At 36.6% G+C, this 23,213-nt stretch overlaps 1 protein-coding gene across 1 annotated transcript; it reads right to left on the bottom strand.

Moving 5' to 3' along the window:
- Nucleotides 1-12,424: 12,424 nt before the first annotated feature.
- On the bottom strand, nt 12,425-15,795 carry LOC105453919 (adult-specific cuticular protein ACP-22-like). The gene is made up of 3 exons (XM_011696197.1): nt 15,784-15,795; nt 14,458-14,698; nt 12,425-12,582 (listed from the first exon to the last, which is right to left on the bottom strand). The coding sequence occupies exons 1-3, from the start codon at nt 15,793-15,795 to the stop codon at nt 12,425-12,427; spliced, it is 411 nt and encodes a 136-aa protein (XP_011694499.1).
- Between the last annotated feature and the right edge of the window lie 7,418 nt (nt 15,796-23,213).

The raw sequence follows: 23,213 nt of genomic DNA, 5'->3' as shown, positions 1-23,213 counted from the left end.
CACGTTTGTCCTGTTCTTTTATCTTATTTTGGAAAATTTAGAAGAGAGCGAAGCTTCGCTGGAAAGAAAATATAGAAATTATTCTTGCCGTTCCTTTGCTTTCTGAGTGCAATTTCTCCGTGCTTTTCTGACAAAAGTACGTGTACGTTAAGCCAGAATGAGAAATACATCCGTGGAAAAATTCGTTGATCATTTCATTTAGCAGCAAGTTCGATGCGGTAACGAAATGACGGCTCGTATAACGATGTAAATTGGTATAGCGTGCGAAACAAGAAGGCGAATTCCCCAGTGTCGGAGTGCCGACATTCGTCGCGCGCATCGAATTCCCGTGTTGCCTTTTGAACACATCTCTATAACATTAGAACGAATAAAAAAATGATGAAAATAGACATGATAGGTAAATAGGTATGCAGACATCTGAATTCTTGCCTCTCTCGGCCTTTCAAATAATCGTTCCTTTCATTTTTTTTCTCTTTTCTTTTTTTTTGTCATTTTTCTACAGCGCGATCGTTGGACGACGCCAGTGTTATGGTTTCTCGATTGTTAAAAAACGTTGCGTGTCCCGGATATGGATGCGATATGCCTATGAGATTTTTATTGTGCTCAATATCGCAACAACCAAATCGACTATTGTGATAGAGTTAAACACGAATCGCGTGGAGGCTCGATTTGAAACGTTTTGCAAAGAAAAACTCATGCCTATATGTATATACATACAATATTACTGTACAGAGTATAACTTAAATCAAAATAATCATTTAGAGCAAAATAATTATATTTATAATGAATTTTTGGAGCGCGGATAGCATTACTTAGCAAAATAGATATATATAAATAAATAAATTTTGATTTTTATTGTACAATAAATTATTATCCGTTAATAGATATATAATTTGGGGCTTTTAATTAACTCAATTTTAATGATGAAAAAATAATTTACTTCACATTACGTTAATAAACTGATTAGTCCGTCTTAAACGTGGTTAGTAATATTACGATTCTATTGTATCAGTCACATTTCAACTGCAACCGCGTGTAATCAATGCGGCAAATTTCTCGAATAATTCGCTAATATTTCGAATAATTCGTGTCGGCCGACGCGAATGCGAAATCAATAATTGCTTTAATCGCGGCGGCGAACGGAATGCAATACTCCGCCGCTCGCCCGTATTCCGGATGGAAGAGCATTTTTAAAGGGAAACAAGCACTATCGGGATCTAACTCAAATGAACGGATTTGCAAGTTTAAATAGCCTCCAGGACAGTTTAAAGCGCTTTAGGAATTAAAATCTGTCCGTAAAGTGGCTTTAAAATTCTAAGTCCGTATTTTCGAAGCTGTTCAGATCTCACTTAATGTAACGCGTTTTATATTGTCCAAGTAAACTTCGCTTTTGTATTATGCATTACGATATCCCGTATAAATTCACGCGCGATATTCACTTCGACGTATTTATTTGCGTTTGAAATTTTGTAAAATAAATTCTTTTAACTACACGCAAAGGATAAAGGATTATAAACAATTTAGCTTTTGTTCAATATTTGTACGGCTAAACACTGCACAATAAAATTATCGATCACGCGTATATTTGAATTATAACCGTACTTTAGTTAATAAATATAATAATAATAAACATATTAATAATATAATCGATCTTATACATACTTTTTAAATTGATGGTAAAAGATTTTAGATATTAAAATGAGAGGGAATTTTTCAACGTATCTCGGATCGATTTCTCATCATCATTCTATCTTTTCTCAGTCTTTTATCCGTCTAGATCGTTCTCATGGCTCAAATGAGACAGGCAAGAGACAAGACGAATTTCAGCTGCGCTTTCGGAGTAAGCTTGCGACGGGGACAAATCGTAAAGTCTGCTTCTATGTAACGGTGCAGATCTTAACGCCGAAAAAGTTGAATTGTCAAGTTCCATGATAGTTTTGTTTAAAAGAAGACCAGTATACTTACATCGAGATCATTTTCTGTCGCTATTACGTAAAGTTTTCATATACAATATTTTTCACAATGCGCAGTCTTATCTCAACGATGGAATATGTCCTTTCAGTTAATTTTTGCAGAATGTTAAACCATTATTTTATTTTCTTACGCAATTATCTAATAAAATAGTATATATTTTTATGATTTATAAGGTTTTTTATTTGCTTTTTTGGTTTATTAGAATAATTTTTTATAAATTACATTATGTTTCTCTCTCTCTCTCTCTCTCTTTCTCTCTCTCTCTCATTTTTATATGAAAAAGAACTTTGCCATCGCAAATGTCTAGATATTACTTTTATAAATTTGCAGTATCAAAAGTTGAACTAATTAAAATAATGTCGCTTTCAGTTCCGGAATCCGATCGCGATTCAAGAGATTAGGCAAAAATTTCATACTCGGTAGAAACGGATTGTGGCGCAGTCGAAAGAACGATCAATTCTTCTTGATGCGACGCGATCAGAACTTATAGAAACTCGTTAATTCCTCGCGCATTTCACTCCGCCGACATTTCGTTTCCGCTCGGTGAGATTTCTCCTCCCGAGATTTCTTCTCCGAATCTTCGTTCATCGCTGCTTTTCTCTTCGGCTATCTCCGTGAGAAAATGAGCGATGTCCATTCGACGAGCTGTGCGGCCAAAAGCGCCTAGTTTTCTTTTGACCTGCGAATCGAACGGCGATCGTAGCTCGGCAGTCCTCTCAGACGCAGGATATTAAAGGCAGATTAAGATCTTCGACTTCCGGTTCCGCCATCCATCGAATAATCGTTGCTGTCGTACAGCCAGATCTTTTAATGCACCGGAACATCTGCTTTGAACGGAAGCTGTCATGCTGCAAGATGGATGTAACACGTTGAGGCGTTTATGTCCAATTTCGTGAAGCTTATTAATGCTAGCAGAGTTAGGTTCATATATAAAGTCTCTATTTTATGGACAGCTACTATCATTTTTTAAACTGTTAGTTTATGTATTTTTTTAAATTTCAACATTTTCTCAATATTTTTAACAAGTTAATCGATCGATCATGAGCTATACTCAGCTTAATCTTGTAAAAATGCTTATTTTGGCACATATTAAAAACTTGTAGTAAAAAATTATAATTGGAAAACAACGGTAAATATAAAAATTGAATTATTTTTATTTTATATTAAAATTTACGTTACTTTAGATTTTAAAATATAACTATAATATAATATACATAATATACAATAATTTTTTTTTCATTTATTATAAATTTCAGTTTATATATTATTCTTTTATTTTATCTTCTATCAATCTTATCTATTCTATCTTCTATTTTAACAATTAAATAGATTATAATCTATTTTTTTAAAAGTAACACGATCCTTTGGAAGAACATTGCTTTTGAAAGTATTAATCAATCTTTTCGCAACAATAAAAGTTTGATTTTAGAAGTTTATTTTGATTAATTACGATACCAAAACCTTTGATTTCACTTGTCGTGCGGATAGGGAAGTAGATACGAAAGGGAGCTGTAGCTGAATTTACGATAAATCGTAATGAAGTACATCAACGCGACGCTTTCAGCATGCGATAATACTACAAACAAAAGCGACGAACGATAAAATGCAAATTTCGCGAGGACGCACAGGACGCCGACGTTCGGTGAACATAAATAATTTTAATCGCCGTTTTTATATGTCGGTGCGTTTTAGTGCGCATTTGGCGCACACACGCGCTTTGCATATAGTGCCTGAATTAAATCTCGCGGAGATATAAATATTTTCGACAGTTAATAAGCCCGCAATCCGAGCGCAGTTGCGCAAACAGATTTGCATAGCTCGCTGATCGTTTTCGATTCACACGCTCTTGCTACACTGGATAATATTTCTAATCCGTTATAACGGCAATCTGCCGCGTATACTATTAATAACGTATTACACGCACATTTAATTCTAATTTAGCAATATTAGTAGATACGATGTTCACAGGTAACTGAAATGATTATCTTATTTTTCACATGGCACTTAATATTAATAATTAAACGGTACAGCTATTGAATTCTTTTTTTCTTTCGTGATTTAAGGGGCGTACGGATATAATTTAAAATACATAGCGAGTCTTTCTACTAACCAGTTTTACAAACTTTAATTTAATGTGTACAGTTTTCATTCGTTCCAACAAACATTAAAACACGCCGAAAACTTTTAATTGCTTTCTGAGAAGGAAAAGGTTCCGGCCATGCCAGCTGCCAGTAAACATAAGATAAATTATTCTGTAATTAGGAGTTTTACGAGACTAGCAAATCGCTGGCGTTTGCTAAGCAAAGATAAAGAATGTATTTATTATATATTATAGGTTACCTGATTCTAGTTTATTTGCGATGCGATAAATATTTTATTATACTTCCGGAGAAAAATGTTCCGATATAATAATTTATAAAGTTATTTTTAAAGCAATTTTAACATAAATTAAAGAGCGTGAATCAACAGCATTGAAATAATTATAGAATTGTCAGCACATTCAAAAACAAATTCTAGAAAAGAAAAAGTCAAATTCTTATAAATATAAATTTAAAAAAAATGTTTTAAATACCCCAACGTTCTAACTATAATGCAACATTGTCGGATTTTACTATTTCGATATAAGGTTTAATGCAAATTTCACAGAAGAAATTTCGCTCAACACAGTTTTAATATGACACAATGTGCCCGTGATTAAATAACGATTTGATCGAGCGTCGAGGAAAAAACACACATAGTAATAAATGACTTTGAAAATATTTATCTGCGATTTCTTGCAGTAAAAGTTCTCTTTGAAATAACAAGCCGTGGATGGAGAGTGCGGCTAGGTCAAGTTAAAAAAAGAAAGTTAGTAAGGACTCTGTGTCCCTTTTATGGCGGCATTAGAGGAAAAATCAACGGCTATGTTGGCACGTCTGGCCTTCTTCGCGGCGATTTGTTTCACTTTGCGGGCCGGGCTTCCACTCTCGTTCTACTTCCGACTCTCTTTCGGTCTCCGTTTAATCTTCTCGAGTCAAGTCGGATCCTACCATTAGTTCGCGTAGTCCATGTACTTTTCTTTCGGATCCGCGTTTCGCTGGCGACCCGATACCAAGTTTCAAGGGGCCGAAGGGATAAACGACCGGCGAAGTTTTCTTGAAGGGTGGTGAAACTGTTTTGTGTAACACCCAAAGCTGTAGTTATTGTTCTCTTTATTGAGCGGCGATAACTGCGAGTGGCTAAGGCAAATCAAAATGCCGCACCAGTGAGAACAAATACAAAATTAAATCTCCATTAATAATTACGATGTGCACACATGCACAATATTTTGTATAAATTTATATAAATATATTGTACACATTAATGCCAAATTAAACAAAACAATTATTATTTTTGTGATTAACATACATCATTGTTATCCTGCAATTAACGAGCGAGTTGCCTTTGGATAGGAATTATAAATTTGCATAAGGCACAATCGTTGCCGGAACTACAACCGCGAATACGTCAGATTTGTAAGAGCCTCGACGAGTTTTTACACGATGTTTGCGCGTGTATATTTACGCGATTCAACGTGATTGATCGTAAAAAAGGAGCGGAGCGCACCCGTGCATACGTGCACACGTATGCGCGCGTACACACATACCAATCCGGCGCGTAAACAATTCGAGTAAACAATTCTTGCGAGCCACGAGTAATTTTCGAAAGTGGAGTTCCTTCCTGTTCTCGCGTTGTATTTCCTTTGCGCAAACGTCGCCAGAGTTCAGCTCGCCGCGCCGCGCGCCGTGCAAACCCGGCAATGAGTAAATTTCGTCTTAATGTCGTGACCTACAATCGATTGGCCTATAAGGTCGAATCGAGCCCCGAAACGTCTTTCTCGAAGTAATTTAAGAGCACATTTGTTAGCATTGCAACATTTTGAGGCGAACTAAGTTAACACACAATGCAAATTGAATAGATATTCTCGGCGATCGTGCGAATGTATATAATTACTCTAATTTCATTCAACCATATTATTTAATTAATTTGTAATAGTTAGAAGGTATGAGAGATGGAATGAAAATAATGATAAAATTCAAGCGACAATGTCATAAATAATATCGCGCATTGAAATGAAATGACACGTCGAATACTGTCTGTCCTTTGCTGCTGCATAATATTTGAATTCGAAATTATCGAAATTATAATTGATTTTCATTTTAAAACTATATTATAAATCAATGCCTACATAATGCAAAAATATTATTATGTGTCGCAATAATGTTTTATTTATCAGCTAATTACAGTGGAAAGATTTTAGCTGATATTTCCATCAAGTGCGAACTTTCGTCACTATCAGATTTTCCGTTTTGCAATGACGCATCGAGCATTGAAAAACAAGCTATACGCAGATATTTATTCCGTTACATTTGTTTCTCTTGCATGTTTGATAGAAACAAACAATGTGTTTTGGTTTATATTAGTTTATAAACGTAGAATATTAAATTAGAAATTAGAAGATTATTGAAAAATGTTATACGGATACATAAAGTATTTTTCGAAGACAAAAAATTTAAATATATTTATAATTGGTGTCAGTATATTTAAAATGACATTCTGTTTACAATAAATATTATTTATAGAAAGAATTCTATCTATAACGGTTAACGTAATCGAAAGATTTACTGGATACCCGCTTTTATAAGGAATTTCGCCGAGCCTTCTTCAGCAAGAATATCAGCATGAAAGAAAACCGAAGAGGAGAAAGTAAACTGAGATAGTTTTTTCCCCGGCGATGTAAAGCCAGTTAGAATAACATTTAAAATACCTGCGCAACGTTTTCCTAGAGCAGCGCACCGAAAACTTTAAACAAAGATTTATCTTCCGTAGTCGGCCGGGTCCGAAGCGAAAAAAGGACTTGAAGAACGCAGTCGCGTAGAAGTTCCGGCGCGCGAAAGAGAGACTTCCCGTCCGCGCGAGAATTTCGTTTACTAACGTAATTTGCGGTTGCCAGTGAAGAGGCCCGTGACTTTCGTTCGCGCTTATGCAGTGCGATCACGATCCGTGGTATTCGCAATGAGGATGGAGAGGGTAGGGGGGAGGGGAGGACATACCGTGGATGCATCTTAGCGCGACCGGTAGTTTCACGGTAGATCATGAGAGTCTGGAAGCTAGTCCGACAGCTTACGTAAGGCGGCATTTACGTAGGTCCTCATCCGTGCCCGCATAACGCGTATCGAAGCCATAAAGAAGTTCCGCAAAAAGGGCTTCTTTGCGGTCTTTGAAATATTTCACGAAGGCGATAATTAGCATTGGTTTGCAGTGAAATATATACTTAGTCTCGCTTTATTTTAATTGGGAAAAACCAATGTGATGAATGAACAAATAATTTACTGGTTCCAGTAACAAATTGTCGTTTTTATCATTTTCGCAAATTATTTGTTATAGGTAATTAAATAGCAACAGATAAATTTTTTACATTGTCATTTTTCACAATGAAGCTATAACGCTTCTTCTTCTTGTTTCATTGTTCAGTTCGTACAGTGACATACATAAAACGTGTAAGAAAATAAAAGATTGATTATATTGAGCGATTTAAAAATGATGAAAACGGAAGTAGTGAAAACACCGTAATTGAAAATTTTTCTTAACTTCGTTATAAAGCTAATTGTGAGCTTTATATACAAACAATGATAAAAAAATTGACATTAATTTTTATATATATTTCTAATTTTATATACTTTATATATTATATCAAGATTTCTTGATATAATATATAAGCAAGCTATATAATTTTTCCAAAAATAATTCGTATTTTATACTATAATATTGCGCACGAGTGAAAAAGCTCTTTAGGTACGTACATGAAATATTTCAGATAATATTTCTTTTCTGTAAGGGATAGCTTTGAATACTTTATCTCGTGCCAAACTCATCGGTCCTTAAACTTTTTCGGCAAAATGTTACCTTCATCACATCATCCCTTTCTTTCCCACAACTCGCAGCATTATTTTTTATAGCTATGGATCTTGTAATGTTGCTATAATTCAACTCCGGAAACGCAAGCAGATAGGAATTATCCATCCCGTAACCGTCACGATGTTCCATGTTGAATAATACTATTTAACTTCGCGATTTAGTAATCGGACGGAGATGCATTTATGAATATAAAACGTGCACGTGTATCCTCCCACCTTCCCCAAGAGACAGGAAATTACATAGCTCTTTTTTTTACGGCAAGCAAATTTTCACAGATTTAAATCCTCATCACGTGGAAATTTATAAATGGCGAAATTCGCGCAGTATCGCACAAATGTATTTGCCAGTTATGTAACTTCTCTCGCTTCTACGATTATACTCGAGTTTTAAAAATATGTCGAAATGAAAAGCTGTGCTCCTGTTTAATATATATATAAATATTATTAGCCGTCTATGAGGCTTTTAACTTTAGAATAGCTACTGAATAATACAGTATTACTATCGATACGTAAGTTTTACGTCCGAGGAAATAGTCCACTCTTAATTAATGTAACACACAAGATTTTTATACGTTTCAAACTTTTATTGGCAAAGTATTATTCCCGCACGAGAGGATTAATCAGTATAATCCTATGGGCTTAGCTAACCCACGAGCTCAATACATTACGGACATACATATACAGCTACACACTTTTGACTTCGTTCCGTCTTGCATAATATAATACATACCTCGATTTTGACCTCCCTGGTCCGATCGATTTTCATCCATTTTTCGTCTAGTACAAATATCATTAGATGGTTATAGCTAGGATCGTCTCCAGTACACGGAGATGCGGCTATATTTATAGAGAATAATTAGACAAGAAGAAGACAAAATATTATGACCTCGTTTACTAGAGTAGATGGAAGAAATGGGATATTTGCGGACGGCACGTTAAATTTACACGCGATAGTATTTTAAGGGGTTAAAGATGTATTCGCATAATAAATTAATTAGAATTTTTTACGTAGTTCCTCCAATATGAAGCTATTTATTAAAATCACATATGCATAGATAAAGCATATTTGTGAACATATCTCAGGAATAATTAATATCATCGTAATATTAATTATAAAAATATTATTATGTACATCGATATTGATATTATTAACTACGGGTATTAAACATTGGCAATTTTTTTTTCTGTAAATCTGTATCCTAAATGGAATCCTAAAAATGGAATGAAAAGCGATATACACGCTCGAGAAATTAGTTACTCTAATCTTAATTTCAATACTTATGAAATCTCTCAGTAATTTTTTCTCCTTTAATTTTCTTATACTGTCCGCGCGTCTCTCTCTTTTCCTTCTTTTTCTTTTATCGCGGTCTTTCTATCCCATTGGCTTTCTATCTCGCTCCAAAGAACGCTACCAAGATTCTTTGATAATTTCCCTCGCTTTCTACCTCCATTACATTTCGGAATTTATAAAGGAAATCGTATCTGCGGTAAAGATCGATAAAATAAACGTTGGACAATACCAACAGATTTCAACGCTCCGTAAAATGTAGAGAGAGCAATTGTTTATCGTCCATCTTTTTACTGAAGATTAATACGAAGGCACCTATTGCATAACAAGCAAAGCTCCTTTGTCTCTCGATTTTTCATTCGAAGGTTACAGCAACAGAACTTACTCGGAATATTCCCGAAGCGCTCGTAATAATTTTATCATTGCCGAGAAGAATCGTGCTGTATTTAATAATGATCGGCGCAGTATAAAAGGCTTTTATTCACTAGGTCGAAATACAATTTATGATGTTTAACGCGGGATATCGTCAATTAACGTACTATATGTACAAACTCAGCAAGTTTACTATTTTCTATGATATTGCACGTTATGGAAAGTGCGTTATCAGGTGTTTACCACGCGACTCTTCCCAGTCGCGTTTGGTGATTTATCGCTCGGCCGTGTGCTGAATGTAAATTACACGTGGACACATCCAGAATGGAATATCGACATTTTGCGGACCTTTATTGTATTTTGGCAAGACACGTCCCGTGATTTTTGTGATTCATATATGCGAGAAGAAATTATGTGAGACATACAGTATGTGCATAAAATGCATTTCTCAAACAAGGCGTATATATATTTGCGCGCGAATAAATTGTATATTGTACACGTTGTCTTTTAAAGACGTTTTAATTTGTTTCTACATACCGTAAGTAATTTTCAAAAATGTAGCAGTAACATGTCTTTTCACAGTCAATTGCTAATAATACTTTCTTATTAGGTACGTAACAAAATAAAATATAGCGTGACAATTAATAACTATAAATTACCTGTCATTCTTCAACAACGATAACTTCGCATTATCATTGTTGCTTTCGTCCTTAATTATGTAATTTCGATGAAATCGCAATGTGGAAAGATATTTCATTACCGTATATAATACCTTATTAACATAATCTGAAGATTTCCACATGCTCATAAATTCATAATGATTTAATCCGCGAATAAATTATCTAACAATCGCTTGAAATTAATTTTCTATCACTAATACAACTTATATGTGAAACCTATATTTTTAAATGATTCTTACTCGAAGACAGTATTGAGTATTTTTACTACTATATTATAGGAATTATATTATCTACACGGAAAGAACGATTTTGTTGAAAGATCTAAAAATTTTGCTAAAAACAGATCTGAAAATAATTTTTTATTAAATCATCAGAATAATTTGTTGGAATGTTAAAACTGATAAGCATTGCTATAAAACATTTTAATATTTTAGCAATCATTTTGACTTTCGCACAAAATTATTTTGATTATTGAACAAAAATTATTTTCAGATCTGGATTCAGCAAAAGTGTTCTTTCCATGTAACATTGCTACAGGAATTGTACTAATATTTCTTGAGAAACGCGCATACGAAAAAAACGCGAACTTACAGATGCTAAATAATTTCAAATAATGTACGAATATCTATAGAATAATCGGAAATAATTTTACATTTAAATTTAAAATAATTTTAATTTAATGTTAGGCTTCGAAAAGCTGCTAAAGCACTAACGAATTTTAAAGTGTGTAACAGCATGCTGTTCGCCGAAACAAAGATTATTGAACGTTGTTTACTAATCAATTCTTTTATTGCCATCACAAAATATTTAACGGTAATTTATAAAATGTAAATGGAATGTCGAATATTTCGTTTCTTGCATTTAAAATTAATTTTGATAAATGAAATATTATCGCACATTAAATCTGACGTTTATTTAAAGAATAAAATGATCTATGTTGTTAACTTGAATGAAAATGGCTATTTAATTGATCTACAAGATTAATATAACAGCTGTTCAATCAGATTGTTAATTGGCGAACGTCAATTCTGTCAAGTCTGAAAAACATTGCGTCTTTTGGAATTTCATCGGTTTTCGGTTGTTCCTGCATATCGGTTTTCGATTGCGACTACGAGTTTGTGCTCTTCGCAGGAGGACGGAAAGTAATTTGGGGCAAACAATACCCGACCCTGCATAGGCCGTATAACAAATTGAATTTCGAATATTACGTCTATTTGCCGAATGCCTATCGTGGTAGGTTTTCACTGCAATACGTGGTAATCATTTAGCGTTTGACGAGGATTGTCGAAGACTGAAACAAGTGAGCAGAAAGCGAATGCATCTCGAAATCCCTTTCTATCCGATTTTACAAGGGCAAAATGTAATTCAACCTTTACGATAAAAAATTTAGAGACGCCTATTGGCTCTGACAAAAAAAAATATATATTTATTTACTTTTAATTTATATAGCTAATTTATGTTTATATCCGTTACTGTCTACATATAAATGTTTAAGATGCAAGATGCATTGATATGTCAGTAGATATATATTTTTTCATGTGTTTAAAGTTTTCGTTGCTTGTTATTTAAAAATACGGATTTTTAGAATTTACAAATCGTTAATAAATCTACAATTTATTCGTTCATTTAATCAAATCAATCTCTAACAATATCTATCTTAACTTAAGTGGTTCAATATATAAAAATACAGAAAATGAATTACACGGTGTATTTTCGAAAGACTGTTTCTTTGGTCAAACAACTTTTTGCTCGGAAATTGATCTATTAACAATCCAATACCGTCGATAATAATCAGCTGCATTTTCTCGGCAGAAATAATCATCTCCTCCAAAGAAATTCAGTCCGCTAATTGTGCGATTGGCCAATCAACTGACTTATCGAGTTTTCGCAACAGCTTTAAGGCCACTTCGTAATATTGAAAGACTTCCATGATTCTTTATGATAATGACTTCATTATGAAACTAGCTGTAAAACTAGACAAGTGATTCACTAAGAAAAATTGAGAGGAACGAAAATGTTAAGGTATTTAACAGGTCATTTAATGAGTGTAACGTAAACGAGATGTCGACGATTATTCAACAAGGATAATGGGTATAAAAAAAAAGCGCGAAGTATCGCATGATGAAGAAAACGATGATCGAGTTCGGTAGCTGGTACTGTCCAGCCTCGCGGGACTAATAATGATCGTAATCGTGATGATCGTCCTGTTGACGATCGTCTCGGAGGCTGTTATGCACTTTGGCATGAAATCCGTCCTTGCCCGCGCGGTACTTCACCGTTCTAATATTGCCATCTGGTTCCTTCACGGTATACTCCCCGAACACGTCCGTGCCTGCAAAAAACATCGACGTACGAGTTATTTGTCTTGCGCGTTGCCCCGCGGCACATTTTGGAACATGCGTTATCGCTCTTTTTTTATGGAGACGAATTGAGTTTCAGACGAGTGCGACGAAAATACAAAAACCGGGTTTTTTCGCTCTTTTTAGAAATCCATAACCACCTATATTCTGTTGACACGTTTTTCTCACGCGATTTAATAGTGAGAAAGTTTAAATTATCATAATGAAAGAAGAAATAAATGACTTAGAAAATTATCTCGGCTAATTTGTGTTATTAAAAAATGCACGAATTGATAGAAAAATCTACATATCTTCAAATTTACTATGCGTATGTATTTTTTATTTAATTAAAATTATAAAAAAATTTATTGAAGATAATAATCTCTGTTTGTACGTTTCGATTGTTGAATTAATTTGTGTATTTACATATGCGAGCAAATTTGAAATTAGAAATAAAATTAGTGCACTGTAAAAATAATTCCGTTTAAGTGATTGATAACTTACAATATATTTATTAAATCCAGATTCTATTATATCGCGGGTGGATTTATGTAGTACAACCGACATTTAAATGTAAAAACATGCCTCTCATCAAACATTAAATAAAGAAAATTATTTAAACGGGATTAATTTATCAAACGCAATAATTGATTAACTGCAATTTAATTTAACGTTTTTACGTATGCGCGCGTTTAATCTCCACAATTGTGGATTTCCGCTAATGCTCCATCAAAATATAAATATTTTATGACGTGTTACGTGACAGCTGAGTGTAGCATATACTTTAATGCACGTTTGTTAAATTTAGATCGTATTCCCCGCTCTAAAATATAAACGCAAACGAGATTTGTAATTGGCCCTAGTTATTCTAATTAGTTTCGCGTTGGCGAATACCGCGCGTTTCGCAGTTGCTCAGAGACTCTTCTATCAATAGCTGCTATCTAAGCTTTATATGGTTATAAACTTTTCAGCCGGCGCGCGTCTGCCTTTGAAGGTGGGAATACTGAAGCGTGGTTTTTTAGCAGCACACTTTTATCGTTCTTAACTTTTCTCTCGGCGCGTTGCTACGAAATCTCTCGCTCCAGTTAAAACTTGACGACGCTCGATGATCTCGTTTTACGTAGAGAAAATCGTGCTTTGTGGAAATACCATTACGAAATTATGAAAAACCAGACGATTAAAAACGACATTTGCTTTGACATTACGAAAATGTTCGTTTTATCTTGACAAGATTCTCGCTCCTCTAAGGCACCGTGTTCGCGAATTGCGATTATTGCGTATACAACAAGACAGACTGATTATAAAACGAAAACTCATATTATGTATATATATAATTTTTATACATAATTGTGCCTTAAATGAATTAGAAAATCAGAAAATTCTGTACATAATCAATATAATCTATGTAAAGCACATGATGTTAAAATTAGGAAGAAATGGTGACGCGCGCGAACGCGCTAAAATTCTCTTATTCCTTCAAATTCATTTTTAACATCGCAAACGGCATTAGTGAAATATTCTTAACACTGCCGATCGTTCGTCCGACGAACGATGAAGCGTATGTAAGTCAAATCAAGGAAATTACCATGCCCGTGTCTTTCCATTGTGTATTCCAAGAGCAACATTATAAAATTGCTCAAGCAAAGGTCACGTTGCCACTTTTATTCTCACAATCAGTCTGTCCTACGTTCACCCCGGTACATTTGTCAGCTTTTTCTCCCTCGGAGAGCACGGCATCGCGATTCCGCGTACGTAAGTAGGTTATTCTTATTCTCCCACTCACTTTGCGGGTTACGTACGAGAGATGACAAGAAGGATCCTCCTAAAGCAGAGGAGATTAATCTCCATTCAAACCTATGCAAACCTACCGTCTCTGTGCTCCTTTTGACCGTGATAATCGCCCGTATGGTGATCTTCGACCCCATACGAAAAGGCATAATGAGGATGAGCGACGTAGTCTTCATGATAGCCGTCGTCATCGTCCCAACTAACTTCGTGCTCGTTGCCCGACACGGGACCGTGGAAATGTTGGAAAGAGTGTGCGTGCCCTTCTGGCTCGGCATCGGTCATGAGCAAGGTCGAAAGCACCAACAGAACGACTAGAACGAGCTGACAAAAAACATATTAATCTCGTTAATCAAATTAAAATATTCTCGTAAATTAAATACTATGAAATTTATAACAAAATTTAAAGGACAAAATATTAAATAGGCAGATTAGGATAACAAGAAGAAAGCCAGAAAAAGAGCATGGCAACTTACACAGAACTATTAGAAAGACAAGAAATACAGAACAAAGATTCAGTTGCGGAAATATGATGGGTTGTATAGCGTTGACTAACAGAAGATAGGAAAATCAGCGGATTATGTTGCACGGTCAAGAGAAAACAGCTAAGAAAGAATCCACAATTCTAACAAAATAAGAGAATAGTTAGATAAATTGTTGGAAAAGAAAAAGATGAAATAGATACTAAACACAAAAAAATTTTTTAATCAATTTTTTTATTAAAAAGTAAAGAATATAAGATGTATTTTTTATTTATGTTAAAAATATTTAAGTTATTAAAATATTTAAGTTATAAAAATAATTAAGTTATAAGTAAAAATTTAATTATATATTATTTAATACTCAATATAAACAAATGCATTGTTTATATTGAATAGAATCTATCACTAGAATATAATTGCATTAATCTGTAATTTCACTTTGAGAATGCGCGTTTTATTATTCATATTAAAAAAACACTTCTCGGAAACAGATTTGAAAAACGAATAATTTTATTTTTATATACATTACGTGACAGATCTTGCACTCGATATTTTTCTATATTTTCCTATATTCTTTTTCTTTAATTCTTTATTCAATTATTTATATATATATATATAATTTCTTACTTTAAATTTTCACTTAAAAAAAATCTACTATTTGCTAAAGAATTTTTTAATTAAAAAAAGCGTGAAAAGAAATTAGCGTTTTATATAATACAATATATAATGTGTAAGAATAAAACAGTAGATTAACCCATTTCCAACCGCGAGAATCAATCAAATCCCGAACATATCCGCTTTCTATTGTAATACGAACAAAATGTGCTGACACATGCGGACTTTAATGACTTTCCGCGAAGAAGAAGTGCTAAAGTTGGCGTGCGGTCTGAGGGTGACACGTGAGATAATCGCGCGATATGCACTCACTTCGGAAGTCATGATGCCAATTACTGTCGCAGATCGTGCCCCCGTTTTCGCGCAAAACGCCTGATTGATCCGTGCGATCCGCGATCGTCCCAAAAACTGCGCGGCTCGCCCGGTGCCATTGTACCTTTTATAGATCCCGCATTTCGAGTTCCCTCTTTGCTTAATTCTTCTTTGGATCCGTGCCCGGAGAGTTCGGCTAAGCGCTCCCGCGCACGCGGACGTTGCAAAACACAATTATTCAACCGGCCCCGGCCGGTGCAAAAAGCGCCGCGCGGTGCTCGCTCAAGCGCGCATCGGCCAATCCCGGACTAATGGAGCCCCGGCTCGTTGCGGAAGAAGGGCGAAAAAATGGAATCGCCGGACTCGTTCGTTTCTTTCGCGCCGCGACACGCGCGTATCGATCAGGATGCCCGCCGCCGCGCGCGCGATCGATGCCATCGAACGAACGCCCGTCACGCGCGACAACGCTCACGTCACCGATGCCGACGATTTTGTTGCCGGCGCACCGAAAAACTACTCCCCACGGTCCATTTCTCTTAATGCGCGTCCTTCCTTACGCAAGTTCCCGTTTGATATACCCGGGGGCCGAATCGACATAGACGATGGAACAGAGTAGAAACCATAGTAACGGCCGGGACAAAGAAATCGTGTAGATATCGCTTTCGCATCATCGAATAATTGAAAGCAATCATTATATACTTTGACAGTACGAGCTGCTTACGACAGTCATATAAAAAAAAAACATTAATTGTTGGCATGTTTCAATTGATTATGAATATTTTTTAACAATATTTTAAACGGTGAATAATTAACGTTCGGATAAATTATTGATGATGCAAATGAAAATACAATAAATTTGTGTGTACACGCGAACTCATTGTTTGATATATTTTTTTATTACATTTTTATGTTTTTAATTCGATCCAAATTTACCAAGTTATTAAATAGTCTGCATTAATTTTAAAATTATTATATGTAAAAATACCTCGTAATTTATTGAATTGATCTGGTTGAAGTTTCATAAATTTTTTTCATTATCGAGTAAATCGATGGACGATCCGCGTCCAACGTCGGAAAACTTCAAACGCCATACTTCACGTCGTTGCAGATAAAATAATAATGTGTCAAAAAAATTTGCAGAACACTTGATACTATCGAATGGTCCTCGCGCATATTAACAAAAAACGGAAAGACTCCGTTAACTCTCTCGTGTACAGAGGGAGGGGGATGGCGCGAAACGGAAAGATGAGTGAAATGGGAGAGGAATAGGAGAAAGGGGGAGAGGGGAGGAGGAGGGGTGGCTGGTACGGGCGCAGGGAGACGACGAGAGGACAGATTCTGGCACACAATGTGCTGGAGCGGCGGAAGTGCTCGAAGAGGCGCTCAGGTTTTGAGTTATGACACTTTTTGAGTCGAGGAGTCGCATTGTGAATGGCGCATCCGGGTCCGGCGTAATATCCTACCTCGATCTCAGAGCGGAGGGTGGCGATAAATCTGCCTTAAATAAGATTTGCCGGCGACACTCCGGCGAAATAAAAGGAGGAACGGTGGCGGGCAGGCAGCGCGCGAGCTGCAAGATGCCAGCTTGTTACTTCTTCGACTTTAGCCCGTTGCAGCGTTGATGTGCTTCGCTCGCCGGTTCATGCCGGGAGTTAATGAGTAGCCTGGAGTCTTCGTCTTCATCCTAATTGCGAGAGCGCGCTACGGCAACGGTAGCGGCAACAGCAGTTTCTTCGCCCTCAATTTCTCGTCTACTGTGATGACTCTTGCCGTATAAAGGAAATGACGAAGTGCGCCTTCGTCAAGATCCCTTTTTACGAACCTCCGCACTCGAAGTTTATTCGCCGCCTATTTCCGTCGAATAAATTATACAAATTAGCGAGAGGATAATGGAAGCGATATCAAGACGTCATCATAATCACAACAATAATAATAATTATTTTAAATTTATTTTAATGGATTTTAAATATTTTAATATTTTTCTTCGGAATTTGTATGTCGGTAATGAATATATGTTTTTATTATATACTTTATAATTAACATCCATATTATAAATATCGCGAATCCTTTCATAATAACCATCTTTCTTTAATATTATTAGCATAAATATAAATTTGTTATTAACATCGCACTTTATATAAATTGTAACTTTACATAACTTAATTATTATCTCCATACTTGGAATAATATGTTTGTGCCAATTATTAGTTTATTATTCTTATATTATTCCCCTGCGTCATAAAATAAATCCATTATCACATGAATCTTAATATCTGATATATTCCGAGTATACATATATGCGGCACACACACATATATGTTCCACTTTTTATTACATTTATTTTGTGCTGACAATTTTTATTGGAAAAAGTGTCAAATGAAATTATTTCAAAGAAAGTTCACTTGATTGAAAAAAATAATTTCCTTTTATCAAGCTTAGTTTACGAGGAGTCTCTTGTTTTTAATAGCTAATTATTTTACCATAGCAATATGGATCTTCTCCTTGAGGAGAAGATTTTTCAAGAAAAATTAATTTCGGATTGGCCAAGAATCTTTAAAAAATAGAACGGTAGAGAAACGACGTACTGTATACAAGTCTATCATTTTCCTTCAGTCTGTTCGTAACTAGAATGTGTTACAGTAAATTAATTAAGAGTTCATTTTGAAATAATTAACGTTCGTCGAGCGAAGAAATTCACGACTCTACCTGGTGCATAAAAGGGGAGTTACCATATCATGAGAATATCCGAATAAATGCTGCAGAACGAAAACGACGGCAGCTTCTGCGATTGCGAATTATGTATATAGTTTCTCGAGTTTTATAGTCTCTTGGAATTATGAAGTTGCATTGTGAAAGTGACGGCAATAAATCAGCCTCAAGATTAAATTGTAGGAAATATGATTTGTTGCTGACGTAAAATAGCGGGGAAACGCGAAAGGGAAATTCCAGTAGTTTACGTCTGAATTTATGTTGACGTATGTGCTTTTTTCACGATAATGCGCATTAATTATTTACTCGGGGTATTTATAAATTTTTGTTCGCTTTAAACGCAACGTCGCGAAAGGAATTAGAATTGTAAATATAATTCAAGCTTTAATAATTTCTAAATAATCATTTTATTTCTTTATCGCGATAATCAATATTTAAAAAATTCTTTTCTCTGACTGTATAAAATAACAAGTTATTAATAAAATAAAAAAATATTTTAAAGTATCGGATTTGAAAATTAATAAAGTCAGATCAGAAGAAACAAAGATACATTTTGTTAAAATAATGAATATTTAATTACTTGAAAAGCAATAATTATAATTTACTGAACACAGTATCGTTACTAATTTATTTTCACAGGATTAAATGCTATGAATTATGTTCTATGCTAGGCGTATAAACGGTGTAATTCGGCAATTCCATGACAACCGCACGATTAGTAAAGTCTCGTCCACCACTGGTCGCGATAATTGTCATTTCATTTCGCGGACAATTATTGGCGTATCTTTGGTGCGGACACGTCAGCCGCACTCACGTGTGCAATCCCCAGACAAATTTTGTAATTTCATCGCGCGCGCGCGCGCGCATCACATGGACCATCGAGACCACTCTATGAAATGCAATCCGTGTTTCCGTCTGCATCCTGCGGGACAGGCTCTCACGACACGAGACAGTTCACGCGTGGAAACAGGACAAATTGGCTGGCGCGTACATTAGACGATAAATCACCATATTTCATTTTATTTTGCCCCTTTCCCACCGGGAAAATCTGTGGACCGTATATACGCCCGCATTTCCGGCTGTCGCCTCGCGCCTTCTCTCGTTTGCTTCGCTAACAGCAAGTCTGCATGCACGTTACACACAATGACACAATGACCACGGCGACTCGCTTAACAAACTATCTCTTTTACCCGTTTACGAGTGTTTGATTTCATAAATACCTTTGAATAAATCATTTATTGTTATTGACAATGTTATTAATTACTGCTCGCGTATTTGTTTGTTTGGACGTGACATTTAACTAGATATTAGTATTTATTTTAATAACGTTTCAACAACTACGAAATTTAACTAAACATCAGCATTTAATTTAATATTGTTTCAACAATTAAAACGATAAAGTAATAAATTTTAGTATAAGATGTTTTTTTAAAGCTTGCATTATTAATCTTGAAATATTGATGTAAAAGTTTTGAGATAATTTTTAGACATATTATCATTATGACTTATTAAATACATATTAAAAAGTACTTTAAATTAAGAAAAATTCTAGAACATTTTAGCTAATTTTTATAAATTGAATTTTTATACGTGTTCGACGAATTCGCGCTGATGTTGAATGGGCGGCGCAAAGCCGTAAAAAAACCACCCTCCGGGATAAATCCCGGAGAGATCAGCGTTATGCTCGTCGTCCGCATATCGCCGAGATGCCTCCTTTTATCCGCGGTCGCGCACGCGCCAAGGCATCGTAACTATTCCGCACGCTGTAACTATACGGTCGAGTGTCTTCGGGATAAATTCCAAGGAAATTGTTCCGCCCAGAGAAAGACGAATAGTTCTGTTTGTCCACGAATTTCGAGCCGTTCTCTTCAGCCAGCGCGATCCTCGCCGCGCGTGTCTCTTTCTCTCGTTTATGGGTCAGAATCTTGCTTCAACATCAGCCGTAAGACGTAACGCGATGCGGCGTCGGGTCGTGTCGCGTCGCGTCGCGTCATGCGACGCGACGCGGCTCGGCGCGGCCCGGGACACCTCCTTGACCCTTATTCGCAGCACCGGAATCCCAAAACAACTGAAGCATCCTCAGTGCGCCGCAGAGCTGCCGGCAGATATTCGCTCGAAAGTTTTCGCGTAATTGCGCGGAGATGGAAGTGCCGCGCGGAAGCGAGAGTTCCGGAGAGCACAGCCGTTTTCAAGCGTCCACACGGATGCGGGTGGGTGGATGCTTGAAAATTCGCGAAATTCGATGGAAATATCGCGGCGAAGACGCCGCGACTCGTCAAGAGTTTGCCGGTGAACACCCCTTCGCGCGGCGCGCATCAAAAGCTCCGCGCAAATTGCCCGCGTGTTTCGTAACTAGATGTTTGCATATTTCGTGGCGTCTCTATTTGCCCGGCTCTGCGTTAACGAAAGCTGCGTACGCGAAGTATTACCATAAGAAAGATCGGCGAAATTTTTTTCTCTTTTAATAGAAATTTTCCTAAATTTTCTGTAGCCAACTCGCAATTAGCTGTTTAATTGTCCGTAAAGGAACAGTACGTGTGTGCTGAAGTTGAAAAAATTCTCTTATTAAATTAAAATCTTTTCCGGAATTAAAGATTTGCCAAAGTCGTCGCATCCATCGGCATCCATCAATCGGATAATGTCAATAGAATTTCAAACGCTTTGCGTTTGTGTTCGGACAAGGAGAGAAGAGAGTTAACCCTCCGCGTAAGAATAGAATCTCGATTGAGGGGGGAGGGAAGGGATTGAGGAGGCTCGGAGATTTCCGTGTAAGTATACCTCGGTGCGCCGCTCCCGGAAAGTTTACCAGACCGAGTATACCGCGCGAGTATATAGCCACGCAAATGTCTGTAGCGAGACGCCTTCACTAATGACCAAGGGCATTTTCCGGGACATTGCTAATTTTCCAAGTGTCTCGATTACGGCCTGATGGCACGGCTGAGGTCGCACCGGGCCCGTCGGGTTAATTGGTTTTCACGGCGCGGGCGCTAAAGTTAATGTAGGTTTAGGGGAAACCCGCGTCGCGGATTACCGTCCGTTGTAAACAGCATTCTCAGTGCGATTCGAAACGGCGAAAGGTTAATGCCTGATGGCGACGACCGGCATCGATGCCTCGATCTCCTTCCCGAACGGTACCGTCTAAACGGGGGAAGGGGGGGGGGGACCGTTATCCGATTCACATTGTCCCCGCCCTAATTGCGGCTCGTTTGCCGCTCGCGTTTATCTCTCCGCCTGTGTTTCTTATATTAATTACTTTCAGAAGAGTAACGCGCATAGGGTGGGGCACGGTGGCAAGTGCATGATTGATCGACAAACTGCAAGGTGCCACTGCAAGCATTCACAGAATAAAATTTGCATTTTCTTTTGTCAGCCAGCGCGGATTGAATTTATGATTTACTCACGTGCAGTAGATAAGAGCGTCGTAATTGTTTTAATTTACACTTTGCGACTTTATTTATTACTTGGGCTTTTAACGCCAACGACCTCGCGAGAGCTTGAATACATCAGTAAGGAATAAAATAAGAATCAAGACATGCAAATGCAGGATAAGTACTTGGAGGACAAGTAGAGAAATTTATGCGTGGTCTAATCTTTTTTAAAATATATAAAAATATATGTATGTATATACATATAAATTAATGTACCCTATTTTTTACTTAAATCAATTTCTAAAATTATTTTGTACAAAAAAATACAAGATTAGGGTAGCCAAAAATTTTTTCTGACATATTTTGACAGAAAATACGAAATGTCTACATGGATGTGTAAATATTATATTATAGTTTAATTTTTACTATGATTGTTTTATGATTCTGGTTTGGACGAACCTAAAAAATTTACGAATTTAATTTTCCTATTCGTGGAAAATTTTCTACATTCCTTATCGCTTGACTATCCGACTCTTCAGTTCTATTTTAATGAGTTAACGAAACCGCGGATATCAATGCCATCATCCCGTCCGTTTTATGCGCCAATAATTTTCCGGCGGCGCGCCTTTAATACCGCCCAGCCCGAGTAGTAAATTAAACATTGTAAATCCATTCCGCTGCCGTAATTCGCTGAATCTCGAAATCCGGTGGGACGAGGGAGAAATCCCTGCGACGCCGTTGTAATAACTGTCAGGATTTCTCAGGCATTATACAACCGTGCCGGAATAATGAATGACGAAGTTCCCATTGGATCGTCCGCGATGCAATGTCCCCCGGCACAGTTACGTACGTATCGCTTGTAAAGTACATCGCGAAGGTGTCGACGAGGCCCCCGCGACGAATTTCGATAAAAGAATACACGTATGCGGCAGAAACGAGCTTAAAAGTGTGCAGCACGCGGTATTTTCACCCCTTGACCGCAGTAGCAATACTATTTGCGATATGTATGCGCATCCACATACAAAGATTCCAGCAAGTTTCGTTGCGTTTGGAGATCGGTAACGCGAGAGAGCAATTAGGATTCCTTTTAAACAAGTGGCTGCAAGAATGAAACTAATTTCCCCCCGACTTCTACGTGCGCGGTACATTCCAGAAGCGCCCAGTATTCCATTGTTCGCCGATCTCTCCGTTTGGTAAATTACGCGAGATTAACGAATTTAGTGCTGGCAGCGAGTGCGATTAAAGCGAGAGGAAGTTCCGGCTAATCCGTCGACAAATATATTTATTAATCGGAAAAGAAAATAATTTTCTATTTTTTTTTATTATCCTACTCCCTCAGGGCTCATATTGTTT

Source organism: Wasmannia auropunctata, unplaced genomic scaffold (assembly GCF_000956235.1).
Source record: "Wasmannia auropunctata unplaced genomic scaffold, wasmannia.A_1.0 LD335994.1, whole genome shotgun sequence".
NCBI lineage: Eukaryota > Metazoa > Arthropoda > Insecta > Hymenoptera > Formicidae > Wasmannia > Wasmannia auropunctata.
This window is presented reverse-complemented; position numbering and strand designations above follow the sequence as displayed.

Coding starts and splice junctions, on each gene's coding strand:
- LOC105453919 (XM_011696197.1), bottom strand. Junction 12,583..14,457: donor TCAAAAGGAGCACAGAGACG/GTAGGTTTGCAT, acceptor TGTTTTTTGCAG/GCACGGACGTGTTCGGGGAG.